This window comes from Maniola hyperantus, chromosome 4 (genome assembly GCF_902806685.2).
Source record: "Maniola hyperantus chromosome 4, iAphHyp1.2, whole genome shotgun sequence".
Lineage (NCBI taxonomy): Eukaryota > Metazoa > Arthropoda > Insecta > Lepidoptera > Nymphalidae > Maniola > Maniola hyperantus.
The window spans coordinates 12674740-12702301 of record NC_048539.1 but is presented as its reverse complement, the minus strand read 5'-3'; the positions used below and the strand labels follow the sequence as shown (position 1 = coordinate 12702301).

At 35.3% G+C, this 27562-nt stretch overlaps 2 protein-coding genes across 7 annotated transcripts in view; one reads left to right on the top strand and one right to left on the bottom strand.

The window, feature by feature from the left end:
- The window catches only part of LOC117996816 (RNA-binding protein 1-like), a 411711-nt gene that overhangs the window by 133905 nt on the left and 250244 nt on the right, over positions 1-27562 (bottom strand). The window lies entirely within an intron of this gene.
- N (neurogenic locus Notch protein) overlaps positions 1-27562 on the top strand; it is a 192238-nt gene that overhangs the window by 64542 nt on the left and 100134 nt on the right. For all 4 annotated transcript variants that reach the window (XM_034985351.2, XM_034985350.2, XM_069509880.1 and 1 more), the window contains exon 2: positions 298-376. In XM_034985351.2, the coding sequence (XP_034841242.1) occupies positions 298-376 (79 nt within the window). The remainder of the gene's footprint in view (positions 1-297; positions 377-27562) is intronic.

Sequence of the window (27562 nt, the reverse complement as noted above, 5' to 3'; positions counted from 1 at the left end):
AATTCGAAAATCGTGAATTTGTGGTTACACCACAAAAAAATGCGTTCATGAACAAATAATTAATTTTTTTAACTTTCAAAGTAAGATTACTATACCAAGTGGGGTTTCATATGAAAGGGTTTTACCTCTATACGTTTTAAGACAGATTTTTATTTGCATAATAATTTTTGATTTATTGTGCAAAATGTCGAAGAAATACGACAGTAGTACGGATCCCTCGGTGCGCGAGTCTGACTCGCATTTTGCCGGTTTTTGGTGCCGTTAAGATGAATGTTAATATCTTTCCATTAATTTCAGGTTTCGTGTCGTGCTCGCCGTCGCCCTGCAAAAATAGCGGAACGTGTCTCTCCAGCGCGCGGGGGGAGTACTTTTGCAAGTAAGTCGCATGTCTTTTTTTTATCCAAAAACCTTTTAAAAGGTTTTGAACTTGTATTGGGTACTTTTAAAAGTAAAAAAATCGTAAGGAATTTCTGGTTTAAATGAAAACAATATTATGTTGTGTCGTTCTAGCCATATTATTCAAAAAGTTCAAAGTAAGTATTTAAAATAATTCAAAATAAATCTCAACTCAATCCATTTAAATATAATAATATGATAATATAATTTGTATTGTTGTATCAGTTAAAGATAAGATTGATAGACTTTTTTAAATTATACTCTATTGCGAATTTTCTTTCAATTCCTTTACGCAAAAATGGCATCATGCAGTGGCGTGCAGGTCATAGAGACATAAATGCACTGCTTACCCCAGTTGTAATAGCTCAATGCAAATTTTACATTATGACCTGCCAGTAAACAGGTTCCCCTAACTAATGCCTACCCTGGCTTCAAACCCTGTGCACGCCACTGGCATCATGTGATGATAATGGTAAGATGATGAGTAGATATTACGTTGATTTTCATCGGTACATATTGCACTTATATCTATATATCACACACCAACTTTACTCACGTGTTTAGTCGACGTTAGCCCGACTAGTTTCGAACAAATCCGGGGTCCTTTTCCACAGGGACTCAGTTCGCGCACGCGTCGCTACTTTATATACTACTACTACTACTACTATATCTACACTAATATTATAAAGAGGAAAACTTTGTTTGTTTGTTTGTTTGTTTGTTTGTTTGTTTGTTTGTTTGTACTGAATAGGCTCAAAAACTACTGGACCGATTTTAAAAATTCTTTCACCATTCGAAAGCTACATTATCCACGAGTAACATAGGCTATATTTTATTTTGGAAAAAAATAGGGTTCCGTAAGATATTTGGGTTTTTCGGACACAAGGTGTAAAAAATCAACCAGAAAAGTTACTTATTTTGCGTACGCTGCCTAAACTATAAAAGATAGAACCATAAAATGTTCTAATTAATTGTAGATCTTATAAATATCTACAAAAAAGTCCGCGACACACTATACCCATCTATGTCGAGTGAGGCACAGCAACCATTTTTTATTTAAAAATCTTGAATTTTTTTTGGACTACATTTAAACGCGTTTATTTTACTCATGCTATTAATCCTTATCAAAATAAATGATTTCATCACTAAGAACAGTTTATGGAGATAATATTTGGTCTTTGAATGATTAAAATTGGACGTTTGGTTTTGAAGTTATGGCGAAATTAAAATATTACGATTTCTGCTGCACGGCCCGTTGTCTACACTAATATTATAAAGAGGAAAACTTTGTTTGTTTGTTTGTTTGTTTGTTTGTTTGTTTGTTTGTTTGTTTGTACTGAATAGGCTCAAAAACTACTGGACCGATTTTAAAAATTCTTTCACCATTCGAAAGCTACATTATCCACGAGTAACATAGGCTATATTTTATTTTGGAAAAAAATAGGGTTCCGTAAGATATTTGGGTTTTTCGGACACAAGGTGTAAAAAATCAACCAGAAAAGTTACTTATTTTGCGTACGCTGCCTAAACTATAAAAGATAGAACCATAAAATGTTCTAATTAATTGTAGATCTTATAAATATCTACAAAAAAGTCCGCGACACACTATACCCATCTATGTCGAGTGAGGCACAGCAACCATTTTTTTATTTAAAAATCTTGAATTTTTTTTGGACTACATTTAAACGCGTTTATTTTACTCATGCTATTAATCCTTATCAAAATAAATGATTTCATCACTAAGAACAGTTTATGGAGATAATATTTGGTCTTTGAATGATTAAAATTGGACGTTTGGTTTTGAAGTTATGGCGAAATTAAAATATTACGATTTCTGCTGCACGGCCCGTTGTATTATATAAAGAGGTAATGTCGTTAAGTTTGTTTGTAGGGGGTAATCTTTAGAACTACTGAACCGATTTTAAAAATTCTTTCACCAGTAGAAAGCTACATTATTTCTGAGTGACATAGGCTATACGGGATCTTTAAAAACCTAAATCTACGCGGGCGAAGCCGCGGGGATCAGCTAGTTATATTATATTTTACTTTATTTATTGCGTTGATATTTAGATACAACTAATATTTATTTGCAATAAATCCAATACCAAAATCAGTAAACACATGCTTCAGTTATTAATAAAAAATAATAATAAGTACCTATCAGAAAAGTATTCAAACAAAACAGCGTGCCCTTTTGCGTCTCGACAGATGTACAAACTTCGAACCCTCGATCGAGGGCCTTAATTGCTTAAAAAACGAACATTTTGGTGCATTGTCGTTAATGCGGTTCAGTTGTGGTCCCACAATAATTCACACAAATAAATGAACGTAGTGTAAATTATATATAGTCCGCGACAGGGTAAGATGGCGATCGTGGCGTGGAGACGAGCCGCACACCCGCATAGCCCCCGTCCTAACCAGGTGCAGGCGAGCGCGGGTGAAGTGTGGGTATGCGGGGTGTCCCCCTGCCTCATACCCTCGATTGCCATCTCGATCTGTCGCGGACTTATAGTTCTATATCATCATCATATACATCATCAACCGATAGACGTTCACAGCTGGACATAGGTCTCTTGTAGGGACTCCCACACGCCACGGACTTGCGCCGCCTGAATCCAGTGGCTCCCTGCGACTTACTCGTCTGATGTCGTCCGTCCACCTAGTGGGAGGTCTGCCAACTCTGCGTCTTCCGGTGTGAGCATTAATATTTATTAATACCTACTTATCGTGAAGTTTTAGCAATAGAAGTTAGGACCTTTTCAATATTAGATACCAGTCTAATTCTGTGGTGTCTGGGTGGCTGGCATAGACATGATCCTAAAAGTTAGATTTTATAGTACTTATGTGAGCCAGCTGTGATTAGGACGTCACTTTTCTTTTCAAAACTTTTCGAAGTTATATATATGCGTTTTAATAAATTAAATATCACTTGCTTTAACGGTGAAGGAAAACATCGTGAGGAAACCTGCATACCTACCTGAGAGTTCTCCATAATGTTCTCAAAGATGTGTGAAGTCTGGCCAGCGTGGTGGGCAATGGCCAAACCCGTCTCATTCTGAGAGGAGACTCATCGTCCTCAATAGTGAGCCGGCGATGAGGATGTGAGCATTTGGAACTCGAAAAAATTACTGTTATAGGTATAGGTACTTTTCCTTTTATAAGAACCTTTGAATCATTTGAATTGCCTTCATAAGCTCTACATATACGGTTAGGGTTAACGTGGTTACTAGTTCACACTCCCTGTGCTTCGAATCGCTATATACGTCGCCCATTACCCACCGCCCAAACGTAGCCTGACCCCTACTACTTGTGCAATTTGTATAGTTCTTTCGATCTAGCGTTTTGTGGAAAAATACAAATGTGAAAAAAAAACTTACCCATATACTTTAGCTATATGACTAGCTTGGCCTTGCTATCTATCATCTGGGTGATCACTTTCCAGCAGTGCTTTATAGGGTTCCGTACCTCAAAAGGAAAAACGGTACCTTTATAGGATCACTTTGTTGTCTGTCTGTCTGTCTGTCTGTCTGTCTGTCAAGAAACCTACAGGGTACTTCCCGTTGACCTAGAATTATGAAATTTGGCAGGTAGGTGGGTCTTATAGCTGGCTTTAGGGGAAAAATCTGAAAACCGTGAATTTAGGGTTAGATCACACAAAAAAAATAAAATTGCGGTCATGAACTAATAATTAGTATTTTCAATATTCGAAGTAAGATAACTATATCAAGTGGGGTATCATATGAAAGGGCTTTACTTGTGCATTCTAAAACAGATTTTTATTTATTTTTATGCAACATAATTTTTGAATTATCGTGCAAAATGACGAAAAAATACGACTGTAGTACGGAAACCTCAGTGTGCGAGCCTGACTCGCACTTGGCCGGTTTTTTCAATAGTTTCAGCTTTCATTGGAACTGTCGGAGGTGGCTCAGGCATCTGGATAGTTTTGAACTTTTAGCTGTCATAAAGGTGCTTGAGGTTCTTTTTAGATGTCATGGATGCTAAAAACTTAGGATGAGATCTATCGATCGTACTTTGACTTTGCTCAAACTTCAGTTTCAGTTAAAACGAAAGGAGCCATATAAAGCTGTCTCGTTTTAAAGAAGAAAGAAAGAAAGACTATGTAGTCGCAAAGTATTGTACACGTTGATGTAAATTTCCGAAGTTTCTATTGGAATTGCTCAAAATACTTTTTTGTGGCAATGCAAAATTTCAAGTTTCTTGACCGGCGCGGGCGGTTTGCCAGTCATTTTCTCCTCTTATAAAATAAAAACCATGTAATGGAAATTTATAGCACTGACATCAAGTCCATTCTTTTAATTTTGCGCCATACTACTTACATTTTTGAGCGAGTGATGAATATTTGTGAATTTGCACTTTGCTTGGTCGAAATGAAACAATCGAAAGCTAAGTGAGAACCACTAGTAATGTTCGCGGGCTTATATGGTTGCGGCTTTGTTTCCATGATTGCGGCTCATTAAAATCGCGCGCCCTTTACGGCGCGGCACTATCATCTGATAACGAGGTGAGACGCTTGTTATGCCCTCCGCCCTGCAAAGCTTGCGTCACCGCTCACCACTGCCAACTGCATATCGATTTTTTGCATTTTTAGGGTCCCGTAGGTACCTACCTCGAAAGGAAAAAATGAACCCTTATGGGATCACTTTGTTCACAAGACTAGATCGAATAAACTTTATAAATAACCTGGACGCAGTTTTACTTGACTATGATTTAAAAGATCTCGGTATAAGCCTAAAGATGTGAAATCGGAAGACTGTCAGATGTATAACGGACGTATCTAGTGACGGTAAAACAGTTAAAGGTGATTCATATACAAATTATACTCTAACTTATAGGTTAGAATATGCGTCACTTGAAACTATACACGGACTACACAATTCAATAATAGTCACGGTACCAACAAAATCTACAAAGGCAACTTTAGAAATGACCCGGACGCGAGTTACCTGACCAAGATTCAAGAGATAAAAGCCTCGCGATAGGTCTAAAGATATGAAATCGGAAGATAATGACAGCGAGATGTCTGGCGATACGTCTAGTGTCGGTGAACCAGCTAATGGGAGTGGGCGGGCGTCCTAGATCGCTGATGTCATGCGCTCGCGCAACGATGCCAATTGCTGTCGTTCAGTGATCTTAGAAAGAGAGAAAATAATTCCCTATTTGAATGTGTAAAAAAAATTAGAGCCAAAACCAAACGCGTGTGAAACAATTAATTTTCATGATGAATCTCAAGAAATAAACTATGGCTAATAATTGTGTTGAACATAATTTCTAAACTAAACTAAAATGACAGGTCTAAATGCATTGCTATGCCCTACATAATGTTCCCTGGGATAAAGGATAGCACTAGATTTATATTGGTCAATTACTTATTATTATCGTTTCGTGGTACTTTCTGTATACATACTTCATTAGTGGTGTTATTTTATGGCCTACACATAACACAATTTTTTAAATTTTTCTTAAAATTTTAGCCCTAACTAGGAACCATGTATACATTCTAAGAGAAATTACTGCAATACCATTGATAGACTAAGATAAACACTGGTAGAGATCTCTTATAGAGATAAGTGCTTCTCTGTCCACTTATCAGTTTTCCGGGATGAAAAGTAGCCTATGTCTTTCCCCGGGATATAAGCTAACTCCGTACCAAATTTCATCAAAATCGGTTGAACTGTTGAGCCGTAAAAAGCTAGCAGACAGACAGACAGACACACTTTCGCATTTATAATATTAGTATGGATATTTTTGGTACAAATAAATTAGATTAAAATGAAATGAAATCTGAAATAAACGCATCTGGCTAAGTATCTATCTAATTACGGACATAAGAACCCGATATGGCCCCTTATTGAGGTAAAAAAGCCACGATATAATGGGTTATTATCTCAAAATCTTCTATGATAGGGTTACGATCGCTTTAATCACATATTTCTTTACCAATCTCTATTGGTAAGTGGTCTCTAAATGGTTATGAGGCGCTATAATGGTTGCTTAGAGTCTATTCAGATCGCTCCTCCGTTATTATGTGTTTGTTGGCTAGTCTCAATTGTTTTTTATCGATGACAAGATTTCGCTGGCATACGATATTCTCTTCTAGGGACATTCAGTACGCGACACGTCGAGATGGCAGTCGGGCAGTGGCGTGTAGCTCATAGAAGCATAAACGCACTGCTTACCCTTATTGTAATAAATCAATGGTTATTTTTTATTATAACCTGTCGTAAAATAAGTTCATACCTAAATGCATACCCTGGCTTGAACTCCTGTGCACGCCACTGCAGTCGGGGTGGGAACGCCCCGCACACTTGCACAGCCCCCCGGGTGACGTGCGGGTGTGCGGCGTGTCCCCATGACTCATACTACTACGTACTATGGCTAGTATTACAATGCGACTCGCGCCACATCTATTGTACCTACGTAAATAAATTAAAAAAAAAAAAAAATCAGGTTTGGGACCCATATAAAAATTATGATACTACTAATTCCGTTAGCGTGAATACCTACCTATAGGTTTTTTAAAATCCCTTGGAAACCCTTTGATTTTCCGGAATAGCCTTTGTCCGTCTCCGTCTTGTTGCATACAGCAAGCAATTATTGCTACACCTTTCGTCAAAATCTGTTAAAAAGATAGACTGTGAAAAGACAAACAGACACATTTCATTTTGTATATATTTATACCCGACTGAGTTTGTAGTGAGCTCTTCTCAGACCCTGGGCACGTTTGGAACCCTCGCACGTAATTAATTATCACCACCATAGGTCACTAGGTATATCATCTTACAAATCTTACAATTCTGACTATCAATAAGAGTAACATGGTACCTATTTAGAACAAATGATTTGACTTTTGACTTTTGTAATGGTACCTATCTATTGGCTTTGATTTGATTTCATTTGACTCATGAAATTTTATCAAGACAAATCACATTTTACTTGCAGAAGTTTATACAACGATTCAATTTTATTAATAAGATGGGTTAGTTACGTTCGTTAGTGTTTAATTTAATCTTGTTTATAGTCCACACGATTTAGTTTCTATCAGCGATTGATTTTCTTTATGATACAGTCTCCACTATTGTGCTGAAGTCTGGTTTATGGTCTGAAGATACCATTGTTTGTGTTCCGGATAGACTATCTTTTGTGCAGTTAGATGGCTTAGGAAAGGATTATGTATTTTAACGTAATACGGGCTTTTGGGTCTTCTAAAATACATCAAGCAGATTGGTCTATCGCACTGATAAAAAGATAATCATTATTTTTTTGATAATGTATTTTACAATAACCGACAGAAAATATTGTACATCGGTCTTTAGAAAGAGGCGGTTTCGTAGAGCGTTGTCTCTGTGGTTGAGACCGACGAAACGTCACATAGGTATGAGTGACAGAGACAACGCTCTACGAAGCTGAAATCTCGTTCTAAAGGTCGATGTACATTTCTTGCCGTGCCGGCTACTGTAGGTACTTAATAACTTTTGCGCCATCTTAAATAGTACCATCAGGCAGATTAGACTGGTAAAAAAAATCTTTATTATGATTTTTTTTTAATTGTTTTATCTTCCTTATAAATATAAATAAAAGCATGACGGACATGATATATGTATTAACACACTGGTTAGAGAAATTTTTAATTTTGCAAGTTTTTCTCTAAAACGTAGACTTTCATTAGGAAATTTAATTAGTCTTTGAATAAAAAGATGCTTTGAGAGAAAAGAATGTCTTAGTCTAGCTTAATATATTGGCACTTGTCATAAACGAAAATTATAAATTAGAAATGTCTGAATGTGTACAATGTTAGTCTGGCTTGAAATCAATCTTTTTTATATAACCATTGATCACATTTTGTTATACATTTGTTAATACATAGATAAAATCCAAGATTTCGAGATAGGCATGAGTGTATTGACATTCGAAAATTACTCAGCAGCTAAAAAAAATATTTTTAAGATGTTAGACAATGGATTGCGCAAAGCTCTTGCCATACGTTGTGTAATAGGTATATTATATATGACATTACAAGGCGATGATGTGACAACAATGTTCATTTTGCTCGCCATGCCGAGAATAAATGGAAAGAGTTGGCAATTTCACACAATAGCCGAGACCCGTGGAGCAAGTTCCAAAATGTTGGCTTTTCTGAGAACAAAAGTTTGAACCGACGACCCGTCTCGTACGCGTATGATGGTGCCTATCAAATTATGAAACACGTGATTCATTAACATAAACCCAAAATAAATTAAATATGAAAAACTTAAAAAAAAAAACTTCTTTATAATAAAATTGAAATTATTATTTTAAAAAGGATTGAAATTTACTCATGAAAACAAATAAGTTCAAACACTACCCTGTCATATTATCTAGTTAGGGAGTTCCATTGTCCATTTCCATCAAGCTCTCGCAATTGTGGTTTTAAAGATCTTAACTAAATCCTGAATTCTAGATATTTATTTGCGTAAATTCGATGTGCGAGTAAAAAGCTCACAGCACCTAAAGTTAATCCGAATCAAATAAACAACATAACATAACTTCATAACATTGATGCATGAAAATTAATCAAAACTGCTGCTAATAGTTTATAGGTATATTTTATTTTTCATTACCTAGTGGTTCTATAATAAAAACTGATAATTATTATAGTATAGATGAGTCATAGAGTTATACCTATGTATGCAACTTTTGTAGCTAGAAAATGCATCAAGAACACTATCCACTAAGCAAACAATTTTTTTGAAGGTTACCTGCTTTAACACAATTTAATAATCCGGTGACAAGAATTACCTAACTGTCCTTGCTACAGTTCAGTAAACATGCATTAATCTTCTTGCGCAAGCGTCGTGCGAAGCGTCCGCGCCTTTTCCTTCAGCATTAGTTTTATTAGCGCTCCGATTTACTAACCTCTTAAGCCCGCTCTTCACTTATTGCCATGAATACGGTATTTGACAACTAGTCAAATCAGTATCTTTTTATCAAACGTCAAAACGCGCGCTTAGTATGCGAGATTCTATGAAATACAGGTGTGTGGCGTCACAATCATTTGACGTGCTTTTTCTAGTTTAATCGATAATTTAAAATGGTTATTACACTTTAACGTAGTGAGATATAAAATCGCATACTAAGCCACTGGTCGGAGTGCCAGTCTGTCAGATTTATTCAGGAACACTTTGTTGCAATGCATAATGCACATACGGCCAGGCTCAGCGCTGTCGTTCGTCAGTGCTGATGGCTCACCGTTTCAGCATTCAGGAACGCTTCATAATAACATAGGTTTATTGATCCGTACGCTAAGTATAAGATTTTACGTCTCACCAACGCTGCTAGAATTCGAGAGTCAAAACACAATAACGTCAAATTAAAATGGACCTAAAGAATCTTGACTTGAAGTAAAAAATTCAATGCTACTGATTTCAATTTCGCATCGTTTCCACCTGGAGCGCTGGCTGTAGATGTGTAGACAAACTTGAGCTTTAAAATAAGGCAGTTAAGATCCAGTTTACTGTAACGCGTTGGTGTTTCGACACTCGAATACTATTAACGTTGGCGAGACACACAATCTCGTACTAAGCGTACTGTCAGTAGCGACAATCAATAAGAGAAGAAAATAGCCTATCAAAATGTGTAGCGGCGGCGTGAAGAGCGGGCTGTAGAGTCGCAGTCTATTATAATATTTCGTAACTACATAAAGCTCAGTGACTGTACTTATTCACCAAATGTTCTTATTAAGGAGCTCAGTTGAATTTCTAATCCCTTCTTAACATAATTTGTTTGAAGGTAAGAGGTATTGTTCTTTTACTAATGTGGACGATATTAATCTGATACGAACTTTATATATTAAATCTCTATTATAAATAAAGATATCTCTTGAATAAATGCTGAAAGTTGAGAACTCTTAAGAGAGACTAGCTCCCTAATACCAATTTTGAATTCCAACAATAGTTGCTGTTTTTAGGGTTCCGTACCTCAAAAGGAAAAACGGAATCCTTATAGGATCACTTTGTTGTCTGTCTGTCTGTCTGTCGGTCTGTCAAGAAACCTACAGGGTAATTCATCAAATTTGGAACTACTTAGACCATAAATTCAGATAGTAACAATTAACAACCATTAAATAAAGCGGCTAGAAAAAGCATTTCCAAAAAAAATTCGTTTTTAGCACGAAGTTCAGTAGGTAGGAACAATTAAAAATTTAAAATGCGGATAGATGGGCAAAAAAAAATTTTATTGAGAAATAGATTCTTTGAATTTTCAAAGAATCTATTTCTCGAGATTGCTAAAGATCCCTTTACGAACGATTTTTAAGTAGGAGATTGATCACAGACACTAGAACAAGTACAGGAGAAAAAAAAGGTTGACATTGAGTCTGTAACATTATGTTAGGCAATCCATTAGAAGCAAATGCGTTTATAATATAGGAGAAGGAATGCATTACTTTAATATCGCCGTCGTGCTGCCTTGTTACGCCGCCAGCAAACGGATTTATATAAAAAAAAACCGGTCAAGCGTGACTTCTATATAAGCGAGGATTCCGTCGAACAACAGTTTAAGTTTAGAGACTTCGGGTGAGATCTATAGAGCGCACTCTGACTTTACTTAGACTTAAAACAGAGTTAAAACTAGACAAAGTCACATCTCTCACATAAATCTGTCTCGTTTTAACCAAATCTTAAGTATGAGCAATGTCAAAGTGCGCTCTATAGATCTCAGCCTTACTTCTTCATATAAACATTGTAAATTACTAGTAAGAGTACTCAAATGGACAATTTTGACACTAAAATCTAAATATAAATCTGATTTCTTCATTTTACATTAGAATTTACAGTTCAAAGTATCTATTGCTGTGTTTTAGGTCTCAGGATCGAAAGCAATTTTTTATCCATCTAAGATTTTTCTTAATTTTGTTGTACCTATGGAATTCGTCAATTTTTGTTGATCTTGTCCAGGCTAGCGGATCTCCGAATCTATCTTTTCTTGGTTTGTTTGACTTGGTTTCAAAAAGATAATAGGCTTCACTTCCTCAAATTCGTTTTAAGATGACTTGGCACTGAGCGTGAGAAATGAGAACACTTTTTGTTTGGAAATACTCTCGTTATTGTGTGATGTACCATCGGTATTCAAATTCTTGTGCTAAGTCCAAAAGATTTTAGTCTTTGTCTTATCATGACTCAGTATTTTAAGGTCCATTGGCACAAATTATGTCAAAAATATCGTTAAATAAGTACTAATAGAGTGAAAGAGAGAGAGAGAGAGAGTGAGCCAGCGCGTGCTAGACGTTCGTTATTTTATAAAAGCTGAAAGTTTCTCTGCGTATTGTCCCGGCACTTGGAGGAACGTTTGTTTGGATCATGGTGGCTTTGGGAGATAACAGGTAATAAAGGTGTAAAAAATCTTACGTCAAAGTATAAAGTCTATTTAACTTTAACATGAATTTGAACTCTATTAAAATCAAAAAAGGTGTCTGGCAGGGGGATGCCAGTATACTAAGTGTCTAAGTGAAATTTTTCACCTAACTTCTTTGTTTTTACAAGCCGACCTCCACTCTGATTTAGTTTCTCAGCTCTCTTTTTTTCATCTAAATATAATTTTCTTCATACCGGTACTTTAGCCGTTGTACACTAAACGCAGGATGTGTAATCAACGTTCTTATGCCAAGATGTACCTTTACCAGAGATAAGACATGCCTCGTTCTTACAACTGTTATAAAAAAGAATTTAAAGCTATTTTAGTAATTCTGCTTAATCTTTACCTTATCTTCAATCCTGTAGCTATCCATTTTTGCATCTTGATCTTTTAATGTGAGCAACGCTTATTGCTTATTTCTTGTATTCCTACATTATCTTTAGGTATATCTTTTATCTTGTATCCCTTTTTGTCTCTTAATCTTTAATGTGCGAAAAGCTTATTACCAATTAAAAATTGAAACTCTTAGGTCTGATTTTTAATGATAATGTCGGTAGTGTTTTTTTGCTTGATGGTATTGCACTTAGCAGATGTCGAAAGCTTTTAATTATGCGAAAAATTAAAATTAAAAAGAGCAAACGCCGAGTTTCTTGCTGGTTCTTCTCGGTAGGAACGGCATTCCGAACCAGTGGTAAATTAAAACTACCTGACTATTCATAAGCACTTTTAAACAGTTTACATGAATAAAAAACATTCTATTCTATTCTATTCTATGTGAATCTTGAAAACTTGGTTTTTTCTACATGTTAAAATACATTACGACGAAAAAGATACATTGAACACCTACTGTACAATAATATACTAGAAACAGTAACATCGATTCTATCATTTAAGTCTATAAAGCTTTCTTTACGAGTCCCACCTCAAGATCGTGTCGGTAGGCGAAGTAAAAAGATTAACATTTTCAATAATCCAATCGGAATACAGAAGAGGTTTTGTACTGGGTTTAATTTCTGGCGTATTACATCTGCTTGGAAACCCGAAATGGTGACTTTGATTATTAGGCTTCTGTATTGAAGAGTATTTCCATAATTCTTTATCATCGATTTAGAATTTAATCTTTTGATTCGTTTACTTTTTTGAATGATTCATATTTTAATTTTCGTCCATCTATCTACTTATATTTTTTTGACTATCCGTTTTTATTTTTAACTTTTTTCTATAGTTTTGGATTATGCGGTGTGATATTTCATTGTCATCCTTCAGTTCATTCTTGTTGATTTATATTTTTTCGAATTCACTCATTATGTTTTGTTACTTGTCATAATATAAATCTAGGAATCAGCAACTGATAGTCTACTAAAGGATTTAAATATTACCAAGAATCCATTGGAAGAAATCGGTAATCGGTCCAGAGTTTCTGAATGCTAAATCCTCAGCTTCCAAAGAATATTAGAGGACGTCTATAATTTTTTGCTTAGTTTGACTTTGAGCGGGATTTCAAAAGGCCCAAATAAAACTACTTTCGGCTGGAATTTCTTTTATCAGAGGGCCACGACTGTACCGTATTAGCGGTAAATAAGCGTAGTTACAAAAACATCTACTGCCTTCAAAAAATATGACATTAGCCACTACTGCCACGCGTTTCGGCAGTAGGCAAGGTATTTTTGATGCATAAGCGGGCAGCGGGATAAGGCCATGTCCTAAAGAGATCATTGCAAGATACCTATGTCTAGTAGTAGACGTGGACTGGTTGAAACTTCAACAACATCAAGAGCCTACCTATACAAAATCTGCTTTGAGAAATTTTTCATTCTAGGTATACAACTCTATCTCGACAATACACAGCGTATGCAAGAAAATAGTCTTTGTCTACACAGTCTAAACTTTATTTTAGTCGATAACCGAACCATAGCTGCCACTTATGCGATATAGTCGTGGCCCGGTGGTTAGGCTTGCTGGATAGGCATGCGCGACGCGGTCGTTTTTGGTGCCATTATCTCCGGGACTGGTTTAGGTGAATTTGAGACAATAGCTGCGTGCGCGCAGGCGACGCACCTTTAATACGGCTTAAGCAGAAAATATGCATTAATAACTTGACTATAAGACGTATCTAACTTACCAATTATTATAACTTAATCATATAAAAGTGTTAAAATAGATTACTTAGTATATAAAATATTTAAGTCACTTTAATCGTAGAGTCATTTGTCATTTGTCACAGTAATCTTTACTAATCATCTGACAATTTCATGTAGATTTAAGCTAATAAATTATGTATTGCTTTCAAGTGGTAGGATAACTCTATTGGAATAAAATATGCCTACTTATCTCTTGGTCATTACATTTTGTCTGCTTTACCTTATGAAGATTTCTTAATGCAAATATCACGATCTTCAAGCGGCTAAGTTTCAATGGGTATTTAGCATAAACAGACCAGACTAGAGCCCTAACTGGTAAAGCGCTGAGCAGTTCGAGTCTTAAATCTGTTTTATACACAGTAATGGGCAATTCGTAAGCTTAATGTTTAAATCTTGCTGAGAGGCCACACACGGTCCTTTGCTTCTTACTTACTTTGATTTAGTTAAAAAATTGAGCTACTAAGAACATATTTTACTATTAGGAATGATTTCTACTTCTCTTTTCACGAAAGTTTATTTGAATAAAAACTCTTCCTCACTATTTATTTATTTATTATGTTGCTAGATATAATAAATAAAGAACATTGAGGACACTGAACACAGAAGAATACTACTTTGTAAACGATTAAATGTACTTTAAAGTACCTATTACAACTCTGTAGCTAAAAGAACCTTTAAAATAAAATTATTGAACCTTGCCCTGTATGAACATTATTGTCATTTAAAGTACCATAAAATTTATGGAATTATGAAATTTATGAATTGTGCGATTTTTTTAAACGATGCACTTCTGTATATTATGTGGCTGTAATAACTAAATTAGAGCTAAAAAATCCTCTTATTCTTATTAAATTAACAAAACTTGTTCTTTATGAAAACTATTTATCATGTTGTGTGTACATTTCAACTGAGTAGGTAATATTTTCCATACGCAAATCAGTAATCAACTTTGGAACATTGAAGCCTAAACTCTAAAGACAGCCATCTTTCAGATGCAATGCAAAGGTTTTACCTGAAAGATAGAGCGGAGGGGGGGAGGAGGTTTTTAGTCCGTAGGCCATTGTGGAGTCGGGATTTTCCTCCTCGCCGAACGAAAAAAAAAAAAAAAATGCAGTAAATGAAATCTACAAGAATAAGCCTTATAAATAGCTGCAGTCCTACCAATTCACACTCCATTATTCATAATCTTCAACGCCATTTGCAAACACAAAGCCTCACACTTCTGATTTAGAGCTTACGTTTCAACGCACAGTTATTGAAATGCCAATTTAAAGAAAATCTCCTTAATGAGCTAAGCTCCGTAAGCCGGTCCGTTTATACGGCTATCATCGCAGATATCAGAATCAGATTGATTTTAACGATGTACAAAACTATTCTGAAATCTTTGTACGTATTATTCCGGTTGTCATTGCGCCAGTCAATCTGTTCAGATCCGATTTGGTTTAAACCTGATGTTCTCTCGGTAGCTTATAATATCCTAGCCGCGGTTAGCTTTGGTCTAGTTTATATTTCGAGTTTTCTTTGGCACTTCTTTCTTTTATCTCATTATAGTGACCAATTAATGGTCACAATGATATTTCAATTTCAGTACTACTTGTCGTCTTCTCAATCGATAGACGTTCTACTATTTAGTTTGTCTAATTTTTGTTTTTGGTTTTCCAGTCTCAATTGTTGCTTAGGTATTTTTTTCTACCTCTTGACAGTGACGAAGTGATCACAGTGGTATTTCAATTTAAGTGTTTTTTTTCGTATTCTTAAGAAAGATATCTAAGACATCCATTACTGGATTCCCATAATCCAAGTAAGAACTTACAGGGAACTGCTCCCTGCGACTTGTTTGATGTCGTCTGTGTACCTAGTGGGGGATCAAACAACAATGTTCTTTCTATTTTTAAGAAAGTTTAGATCTATGTGAAAAGCTGGTTTATGTCTTATCTTAAAACAATTGTCGTTATTCCTTACGTTTTGTTTATCAGCTCACAAAAACTCCCATAATGGTAGGTATATCCCATAATAGGTAATTTTATCATTTAACCTTTGTCTTAGGACATTCTATCATATGTAAAATCTTGATGACTGTATGAGCTATAAACTCGGGTTACTTTTAAAGATCTAAAATTTCCACGAAAGAATCAGTGCACACTAAATTAAAATTTACTGCTTTGACAATAAGGTTGAAAACACACATATTGTGTTATTCATACGTGAAAACACCTGAGTTAGCTATCTCGATGCCGTGAAGCACGTTTCGTTTCGACTTGCTCTATCGTGTGTCTTCTTCTTAATGGCCCTCCTAACTGTCAGACCACATGAGTATTCACGGCTTTATAAGTAGGGCAAAGGAATAACCAATTATTTTTATTTCAATTTAATTTAAATTTTCTCAGCAACCGAATGACAGTGAATGTGTTAATTAATTTGAATGTCCCACAATTAAATACAATACTTTATTTGAAATCACCAAAAAAATCACTTTCCGTCTCTTGGAATGCTCTATCTACATAAACAAATGCTACCATATTTTTTTAACACTAGATGATATCCTCGACTTCGTGGAGTGGATTTAACTTTTTTAAATCCGGTGTGAACTCTTTTCCTATTTATTTCCCGGTATAAAAATTAACTTATGTTAATATTACTTTTCTGGGTTTTGACTACATCCATGCAAAAAATTACATCAACCCGTTCGTTGCTCCATTGCAACGGCTTTCGCTGTTACAATAAGAGTGATAATAGTTCTATATTCTTGAGTAACTGTTCGTCTTTTAACTCTGCGTCATTAACTCATTACTAACCGTATTGAACATGTTACAATTACGTAACATTACATTATTGTAATATGATAAATCGAATGTACTTAATCACTCATTGAAAACTCTACTGACCGACGATATACTCGTAAGTATTCTTAAGAAAGAAATTAACAAGACCACCACCCACAATAAGGTTATGTTATTTAGACAGGCGCTCTGAAACATTGACACATAACACGAGCTATCAATCTAATGTTACAACATAAATGTTAACTATCAATTATTCGTCTAATGAAATAATGGCGGCTGAATCTCACGACTGGTTGGTACATGAGGAGCATTATTTAGTCTGTTGAGGAGTACGCTCGTGCTATGTTAATATCGCACTTACATCTGCTCTTAATGTTTTGATTACCTTTGCAATCAGTTTAACTTATGGATCCGTTACTTATAACGAGAAAAGAAGAAATAATTCTGTATTTATCTATTTAAAATAAATGTTAACTATACAGCATAACACTGTTTCACATTGTCAATTTGTAACATTTTTTATTTATTTTTATTTGCATTTTAAGTGCCCACTTAAATTTTCTAGTAAACATTAGATGCGTAAAAAATCTGTCATTTAGTGTAGAAATTAGGTTGGAAAATTAATGAATGGATTGAATCGTAACTGCACAATTCACTTTAAATACCTAAATAAAATTTTAGTCATAGTTTTATGCACACTGCTCTTCGTTATAGGATCTGTATCAAATTCACATAAAAATTAAATCTTAAACTTTCTCAATGTTCTCAATGGAGAGTGTAAAATTTCTAATGATTTATTATTATTCACCGCCTCTCAAATGATCCATTCTAAAGGCTTTTGCAATATTGCTTAACGAGGTCTACTTTGAAGTCATTAATTAAATATCTCAATGGATGCGAAGACAAAAAGCTATGATTTGATTCTGTGTCGTGACATGTGAGGTATTGTTCAGTGTAACATTTTGCTATTAACTACATAAATTGCGACTATCTTCTAGGTATTAAAAGTTATTTGTGTCTTCTTAGTCCTTCCTTCTCTTTTAAATCGTTATTTGTAATATATTTTCTGTTACTATTTCTAGACGTTATTACGATCTTATTATTATTATCATTTGGTCTAACAGACACTATTTACCTACTATGTTGTGATTATGAATTATTTGATTCTTAGTATTTGGAACTCTGTTTTCAATTTTTAGAACCACTTGCTAATTTCCTTTGCTAGTTTAACCTAGTTTGGTTAAATATCTATGTCTGTACTTTTCTTGATAATCCATTAGAATAAACTTATTAAAAACTACACTAATGTTGTTATTTGTTACTGTTTAGAAATATTATTAATGTATTTTCTTGCCTTCTCAATAGTTACGTCTTGTTTGCCTACTTTCCCTGGCATCATGCGAAGTAAATGATTATCATTCAACAATAGTGCGTTAAATTTGCGTTGTATGTAATCGCACATAATTACTTGTAGCTTTTACGAAATCATCTGCTGTTAAGTGTACCTTTAACTTAAGATCTTTGAATTAAAATTTTTATGTTGTTTTACGGCCGAAATTTAAATTTATCTATCCGTAACATGTCGATAAATTATGTCGATTGGTTATTTAGCAACGTTGTTACTTTTAAAAAGTTGTATGATCTATTTTGACAATTAACAACGTTGCTATTCACACTTGTCTGAAACCAATTTTGTGTCAAAATGTTCTGCCACGGGGACCTCGGATTAAAATCCGGGTCCGACAGCCGACAAGTGGGAACGGGCGGTTACGGTTAGCTTAATTATTAATTCCGGCCATTAGAATGTAATTTATTTAAAAAAAAATGTATGACATTTTTCATAAATAAAGACGTCGCTAAAGTAACTCATCGACAGATTAGGATTACAGATAGATTAACTATTAATTTCGGCCTTTTGAGCAAACGCCACTGTACATTACAACATTTGAAATTCGAGACATATTTAAAATTAGTTAACATTATATTTTATTATATTATTTCAAATCGTATGAGTTAGTAATAAACGGAACCTCAGACATTAATAGGCATATTATGAATTGTAAAGTATCATGTTCTTCTGATTTAAAGTGGCTTCAAATTAACATTTATCATGATTCTAGCATGACAAATTATTTAATTATGTAATTAAATATTATGATGATTTGAAACATTTGCGTGTTATTAGATTTACTAGCGACCCGCCCCGGCTTCGCACGGGTAGCTTAAGTTATTACAATTTTGGTAGGTATCTCTAACTTTTTGAAATAAAATATAGCCTATCTTACTCAGGAATAATGCAGCTTTCTACTCGTGAAAGAATTTTCAAAATCGGTTTATTAGTTCCAGAGACTACCCCCAACAAACATACTTACAAACTATACCTGTTTATAATATTAGTATATATATAGGTATCCAGTACTTTAATATAACTAAATTTTTTTAATTCCTGCGTGTTGTAAATAATCAACAAAAATTTCGAGACATTTTATATTTTACACTCTTATTTTATACAAAATACATTCATCTGGCTTCGTACAGTTCGTAGTCTTTTGTATATTTTATAAAACATCGGAGGACTTTTCAGAATATTTCAGAATAAGACTCTATTTACTGGTAAACACTTGAATAAAAGTGTCCAAAGTAGAATTTATTTATTAAGGAAGTTCTGTGCGTCATTCAATGCTTAGTAAGTAGTTGGTGAGTTGAGCCGAGAAAACTGACAGATACTTTTTCACAAAATAAAATATCAATATAATGGTTATTTGGTTACAATCAAACTCATAGTCAATTTGGTTCCCGGGTGGTTGGCCCGTGACAAAAAACAAACTAATTTAAAACTTCGATTACCATCCACTGAGTCCAATCGCTGTGCACTGTTTACATAGATCCGACGCGACGTTTATTTACGCACGAACTGGAAAAACTGTGGATAATATTAATCTGGCCTACCAAAGGCTTTAGTGTCATCATCATCATCATCATCATCATGGTCAACCCATCGCCGGCTCCTACAGAACACGGGTCTCCTCTCAGAGTGAGAAGGGTTTTGTCCATAGTCTACCACGCTGTTCATGTGCGGATATCACACCTTTGAGAACATTATAGAGAACTCTCAGGCATGCAGGTTTCCTCACGTTGTTTTCCTTCACCGTGATATTTAATTAATTGGAACGCACATAACTCCGAAAAGTGTAACTTTGGTAAGGCCTTAGTGTAACTTCGGTAAATGATTATATTACATTTTTCATAAACCGTCATCGTCACCATTATCATGGTCAACAGGTAGACGTTCAATGCTGGAAATAGGTCTTTTGTAAGGAGTTCCACCATTTCAATTCCAATTCAGAGGCTCCCCACGACTGATTTGATGTCGTCTGTCCATCTATTAAAGGGTTTTTCAATACTGAATTTTCTAGTGCGAGGTAGCCATTGCAGCATCTTAGGAGTGCAGTGTCTACATATCTATTTTTATAAACCTATAGGCATTAAATATATTAAGGCAGGCATTATATAGGCAGTATGATGCCGTGTAGAAACCAAAGGTTTAATAAAAACTGCCATACTCCTTCCAGGTTAGCCCGCTCCACCTTAGACTGCATCGTCACTTACCATCAGGTGAGATTGCAGTCAAGGGCTAACTTGTATCTGAATAAATAAAAAAAGTTCGTTCAGTTCGTGATTGATGACACAACAAACCATATCACACGCAACACACCAATTAGGAATATTAAGCAGATGCACCGCGTTCTGATGCATCTATTTAACGGCACCAGCGTTAAGTACTACTAAGTGTCATACCATATATTTATTAGAACCTCCCTCACTTACAGCAACCTCTTTCACTTGACAGTCGTCTTTATTCCATTTCGGACGTTAATTGAAATCGCTTCTCACTGCTCTGATAATTTCACTTTCCTATGTTAACATCCTAATTTGAAAGAAACCTATGACGTACAGTGCGACAAGGCTCTCTTGGCACTTGAATGACATTGACAGGGTGGCGCTATTGGAAAACAAAGGCTTAGAATATTCAAACAAGAACAAAGGTGACACTTGACGGCCACATTAGTACAATGAACTAAAAGCTTAATTTTGCTATAATCCGCTGAAACAGGTCGAATCTGTATGATGCAACATGCAGCATGCCAAATGCACCGCCCGCCGTCCCACTGCAAACCACGCAGGAAAAAGCAGCCACCAGGCAAGCAATACGCACCCGCAGCACCAAACAAATCAAAACACAGTCGACGCACGTTTCGCCCCGACACCGGAGCATCCTCAGGAGATGTAGACCTTACAATGCACAATTGCAAAGTGACGATCGCGGCAAAGGCAACATTAGTTCCGATTTTCGCCACGCGCCAAGATAGCCTTGTCGCACTGTATAATTTACATCCGTAGAACCGTGGAAGTCTCGATGCTTGCAGTATAATCGGTGATGAAACGTGACAATGGCTTGATTACGTGATAAGAAAACCGTGACTACATACATAAGTAAAGATGCATAGAGGATCCCGCGGTAGAGCTAGGCTTTATATCGTTAGTAGAACCAATATGAAAGTCAAGTCAAAGTCAAAGTCAAATGATTTATTCAAAATAGGTAATAAATTACTCTTATTGATTGTCTGGTATAGTGTTAGATTTGTAAGATATAGTGGTGATAATTATAACGCAAACTTAAAACTAAAGCTACGAGGCTTTCAGAAAGCAAATAGACTTACGTTCAAGGATATTACAAATTTAATAAAATAGCTAAACAGAAGCAGAAAAGTTGCTCAAATGGAGGTTGCTCAAGGAGGATAGTAAATAGTAAACAACAGAAAAGAACTGCAATCCCGTCGTGACCACGACTCATGCAACTGAGTTGAAATACCATAATAAAATCGCCGAATTAATCGTGGTATGTACCTACCCGTTTTATACAATACAATAAAAGAAAAAGAAAATATGTATTTATGCTATGAAAATAGTAGTCGCAATAAAAAACAAATTTGAAGCGATAAATTTCAATCGCAATTAAACTAGACAAGATTTATTGATACAAATACAATGAAGCTATGCAAATATTGCGGCCATAAAACTTGCTTTGACAGGAATGTTGCTTGTACATAGCTAAATCGTGTCCCCTCTGTCGGCGTTTCTCATTGTTCATTGATATGCAATATCGGAACTAACGTCAATTGGCTAATTAGAAGTTATGGTTGCTGGATTAAAAGGAACAGTAAGTATCCAATGAGTTATTGTGGTATCCTTTCGTTAAATCACGAAGAGTTATCACCGACAGTCCCTGAGAGGACGCAATGCGTGTTTGAAATTGTAATTGGTACTGGACCAAAACATCCGGGAAGGATTGCTAAAGTATTCATTTTGATTGTTTCTTACACACACTAATCAATTGAAATTGGTAAGACTGATGATGAATTTTAAAATATGGCAATTTGATTGAAATTGGTAAGACTGATGATGAATTTTAAAATATGGCAATTTGATTGAAATTGGTAAGACTGATGATGAATATTAAAATATGGCAATTTGATTAAAATTGGTAAGACTGATGATGGATTTTAAAATATGGCAATTTGATTAAAATTAGTAAGACTGATGATGAATTTTAAAATATGGCAATTTGAGTAACATACTCAAATTGAATACCTACATATTATCTTTATTTTAAACTAGGTGATGCCGACGACTTCGTCCGCGTGAGTTTCGGGTTGTTAAAATTCCGTGGGAACTCTTTAGTTTTCCTGGATAAAACGTAGCCTATGTCCTTCCCCGCGATGCAAGCTATCTCTATGCCAAATTTCGTCAAAATCGGTTAAACGGATGGGCCGCGAAAAGCTAACAGACAGATAGACAGACACACTTTTGCATTTTTAATATTAGTATGGATTTTTTTCATTGTATATTTTCGACTTTTATTAATCTGCTTCTCTTCTTTGATGAAGTATCTGTACTATCACTACCTTATACTTATACTACATATAAACGTGAAAGTGTGTTTGTTTGTTGGTTTCTCCTTCAATCACGCCGCAACAGAGCAAGATATTTTTGTTTGCAACGAGTTTTTGCTTTAGCGTTTTACAAAGGCTACATTTATCCCGGAATATTGAAGAGTTTCCATAGGATGTTTGAAAACCTAAAATCACGTGGACAAAGTTGCAAACATCAGCTAGTAAGTAAGCCACGAATTCAATCTACGAAATCAATTTATGGTATACTAACTTGGTCAGTTGATTATCTTCAAATTAAAAATTATTAGTTTCCGTTACATTTTAATGCAAGTCGATTTTGGAAAGATGCATATTGCCTACATCTCATAAAAATGCCAAACATTATTGTGCAGAGATGTTGGTCCTCAACCTGTTATTACTGATAATTCCTTTACATAAGCCCAGCGAGACACGCCCAGCCTTGATCGATAGTGAGGGTCAATGCCTGAACAATACCCCAACAGATTTCCAAAATTCGTAATTACAGGAATAACTTACGAGTACCATCGTAATTTGTTTTGCAACGTCTGTAGAAATATCCAATATACGGAATATTGGATATTTCTACAGAAGTTTAACTGGCTTTATATATAATTCCTTCAATTATGTATATCAAACATGCAAATCGAATAATTAAACAATTGATTTTTCTCTCATTATTTAGATAACCATGACTCACTTGCAGGGCATTCCGTATTAGTGGTAATGTCACTTGAAGCTTATATAATCACTTTTTGGGTTTTTGAAACCTCTTGCCGGAAATTTTTTATTTTTTTGTCTTACAAAATTGATAGGTAGGTACATTCGTAATTTAGGTAGTCAAACATTTAAATATTATTATATTTTAACCTTAACATTTGAAATTATAATATGGTCTTAGTCCTTTGAAAATTGTTATGGGATCTTTTACTCTCACACTTCAGTTAATTTTTTCTCGCGGCGCTCTAGAATCAAATTAACAGTTGATACAACAAAGCGGATATCATCCGTCCAAAGCAGTTCAATCAAGCGAAAGTGCGCCGAGTGTTGAAAGTCGTAAAACCTCATTTACTTTAACAAGTGCATTGATGATTTAACCAAGTGCATCAGACAAATATATTACTTAAGTGTTTTGATTAGAGTCCACTTTAGTGTGATCGTTAAAGCTCCATTCCAAATCGATTTATTCAAGGTGGACTGTTACTAAGTAAACACTTGGAGATGAAGCCTCGAATCGATTTCGATGAATGTTTATTTAAAGAAATCTTCATGCTTTTTTGGCCAAGTTCAGCCAAGTCCATTGATCTGATCGTCTTGATGACTTGAAGTGTTATGTCAAGAGTGATAATTTTATGCTTTGAATTACATCAACATCGTCGTTAGATGAGTATTAAAAGGTGTTTATGTAAGTAATGCTATGTTAATTACTAAACTCTCTTCGCTATATTTATCTAATCCATGTAACTTTTTGTCAAATATTAAATCTTTGATTATAATTATTTTAAACTAGCAAACGCCTACGGCTTCACTCCCATGAGAATTTCGAAAAAACCAGTCACGATGTTTTCCTGTACCGTTAAACCTTGCTTTAACGGTACAGGAAAACATCGTGAGGAAACCAGCACACCCGAGAGTTCTTCATAATGTTCTCAAAGGTGTATGAAGTCTGCCAATCCGCACTTGGCTAGCGTGGAAGACTATTGCCAAACCTCTTCTCATTCTGAGAGGAAACCTGTGCTCTGTAGTAAGCCGGCGATGGATTGATCATGATGATACCGATTCGATCTATTTTCAAACAATCATCAGTTGTAACACATTCCATGTTATTTATAGAGATTTATAGAGCGCACTTTGACTTTGCTCAGACTTAAGTTTGAGTTAAAAGAGAGATTTATGTGAGCGATATGCATCTGTCTCGTTTGAACTCTGTCGTAAGTCTAAGCAAAGTCAGATTGCGCTCTATAGATCTCATCCATAGTGCCCTTTACGAAGATATCCAATCTATCAGGCAGGTGCAAGATGCGCCCACGCATCGTTCGCTTAGTTCCCCATTATCACCTTCCAATGTAGTACCTACCTATTTAAAATTTAAAGCCACATCATTTAGAAGATTAACATGGACCTACACCGATTTTTCACATTTGTCGAAGCGCCTTAATTATTAACAGGAAACGTGGAAGATGTAATAGATGCTTAATAAAAGCAGTAACGGTTATAAATTCTAGGTCCGAATATTCAAATCATTTCATTAGCACATTTTTTAAATAGTTAATAGCTTTTCGTTAATACAAATTGCCAGAAAAATAAGGAAAATTTTAACTTGGAGATAGATATCATTCTTATGTTATCAAAAATTGTAAGAACATTTTGGCTAGCGATTTTACAAGTTTAGTTGAAAGCTAAAATTTCTCATTTCTCTGATTTATATTTGTTGAGAAAAATGACAAGCGTTAATTATTTAGCGTTGCTTGACAGGTGGTTAAAGTTACGAAACTGTTAAACTTACATGAATAAAACCAAAGTTGGTTGCACAAGTCAGAATTTGATATCTTGTGACCAAAATTATACAGTTAACCTTAATCATGGAGGTATGAATAGTGATTAAAATTTAACAGTAACCGTGAAATCCACTGTTATTTTTGTTGGTGATCAAAATTTAACAGTAATCGTAATGTAACTTTAATCGAGTGCCATGCAACTGGACCTAAGTGGCAAGAGAGATATATAGCTTCAGTAAATTAACATAGCATTATTTACGTTTTTACAATGTTTAAGCTGCTGTTCGATATGGAGATTCAGCATTCTTGTTTCAAGATTTCCTACAACTTAGTTAATTTCACCATTAACTGCGCACTTTTATGGCTCGTAGATGTATGAAACCAATGTATTCCCACGAAGCAGGATCAACAAGTTTGCACAGCATTAAACAAAAACAAATAACGTTATATTTTTTGCGTTTCACAGACGGTAAGTTCCAGTACTGCCTTGTCTATTTGTTAATATAGCATCTACAAGCTTTCTGATTGTACGAGTATGTATGTATTTACTTATGTGGTTGCCTAGTACTGGGTATAGGTCTCCTGTAGGGACTTCCCCTGATGTCTGTCCACCTGTGGGATCTTTCAACACTACGTTTTCCGGTGCACCTTGGGACCCCAACGTTTATCAGTTTTTCGAACTACATTACATCACTACTGTGGAATCAACTCCCTTTAGATTACAACATGGGGTTATTCAAGGGGTGGACCAACAAATTCCTGAAAGACCGGTGACACATTGGTGGTTCCTCTGGTACTGCAAATGTTCATGGGCTGCGGTAATCACTTGACATCATGTAACCCGCCTCCTCGTTTGCTCGCCATTTTTATAAAAAAAACATAATATGTGCCCAGCCCATTGGCACTTTAAAGTCAAAGTCAAATAATTTATTCAAAATAGGCAACATTATAAACTTTTTGACTGTCAATTGTTGGATTTGTGATAATTAATTACGTATACTTAAAAAATAAAGCTACGAGCTACATCAACTTCGCAACCCGATAAGCTATGTCGGTTACTCTGGTTCTCCTACGGATCTCCTCATTTCTGATTTGATCACATCTACAGAAACTCCAAGTATAGCTTCTCTGCTCTTCATGGCCTGCTGAGTGACTCTGAGCTTTCTTCTGAGGTCCACAGTGATCATGTCTCGGATCCATGTGTCGTCACTGACAGCACGAACTGCTTGAAGACTAGCAACTTGTCTTCAAGCACTAAGTGGTTGATGCCCTATGTAAAAACCTTTCCACCAAGTTCTACAGGTATTTTGGCAGCGTGTACCCACAAAAACAAGTCGGTTACTTTCGTAAGCATAGCAATGCTCAATATGAGACGTTCGTTTAATCTTCCTCATTAATTCTTTCCTCATCTTTCAGTTGCCATCCAGTTTCTTAGCATAATTTTTATAACCTCTATAGGTTGGTGCAGCTATTTGTTGACCCATTTTTTATGATAAGAAAGTATCAGAAGCTAACTTGTTGGTCAATGTGTACATGCTTTTACAGGAATATCTTGCTCTCCCCACGATCGGAGAAATAAAAAGCCTTTAATACGGTGTCGCTGACCGATTACCCCTTCATTTGAATAAGCCCCTGCAATGGTATGAAAAATAAAGAAAAAAGGGAAAACAAATAAACAATGTCTTCAGACTCAATGCCCGAGATGTCTCACTGTGAATTGGAGATTAATCTTATCTCAAGAGAGCTAAAATACTACATTACCATTTTAAAAGAGGCACAAAAAGTGCTCTAAAAATAAACGCTGAGATAGCGTGCTAAATACCCAGATCAAGTTTATTGAAACGAAAGTTTAGCTATCTATTTATCGTTGAAATTATTTAAATGTTTAGATCATTATTTTTTTAAACAAAATGCAGGATTCGTTAATAGATTTTGTCATCTTACTTCGCATCTTTTATCTTGTGAGTTAATTTTTTTATAATAATTAGTATTATATTTATTAGAAATTTTAAAAATGTCCTAATATTCAAAAAGAACAGTAAAAAAATGTCTTCCTAGTGGGTTGTTTTTGGTATATTTGGTTCAGAACGATACAGATTGAGATGTCAATTGGGGTGGAGACGCCCCGCACAGCCCCGCGCTAACTCGGCGCGGGATAGCTTGGCTGACATGCGTGTGTGCGGGGCGTCCCCCCACCTTATACCCCGATGGCCATTTCGACCTGTCACGAACAATACACTTTGGACTTCAAGGTCTGCTTATTTTTAATCAAATTACATGAGATTAATCCTAAAGCTTCTGTGCTTGGAAACGAATAAAATTTCATTGAAAAATCTTCTACTCAAGTTTTGCTTCTTTTG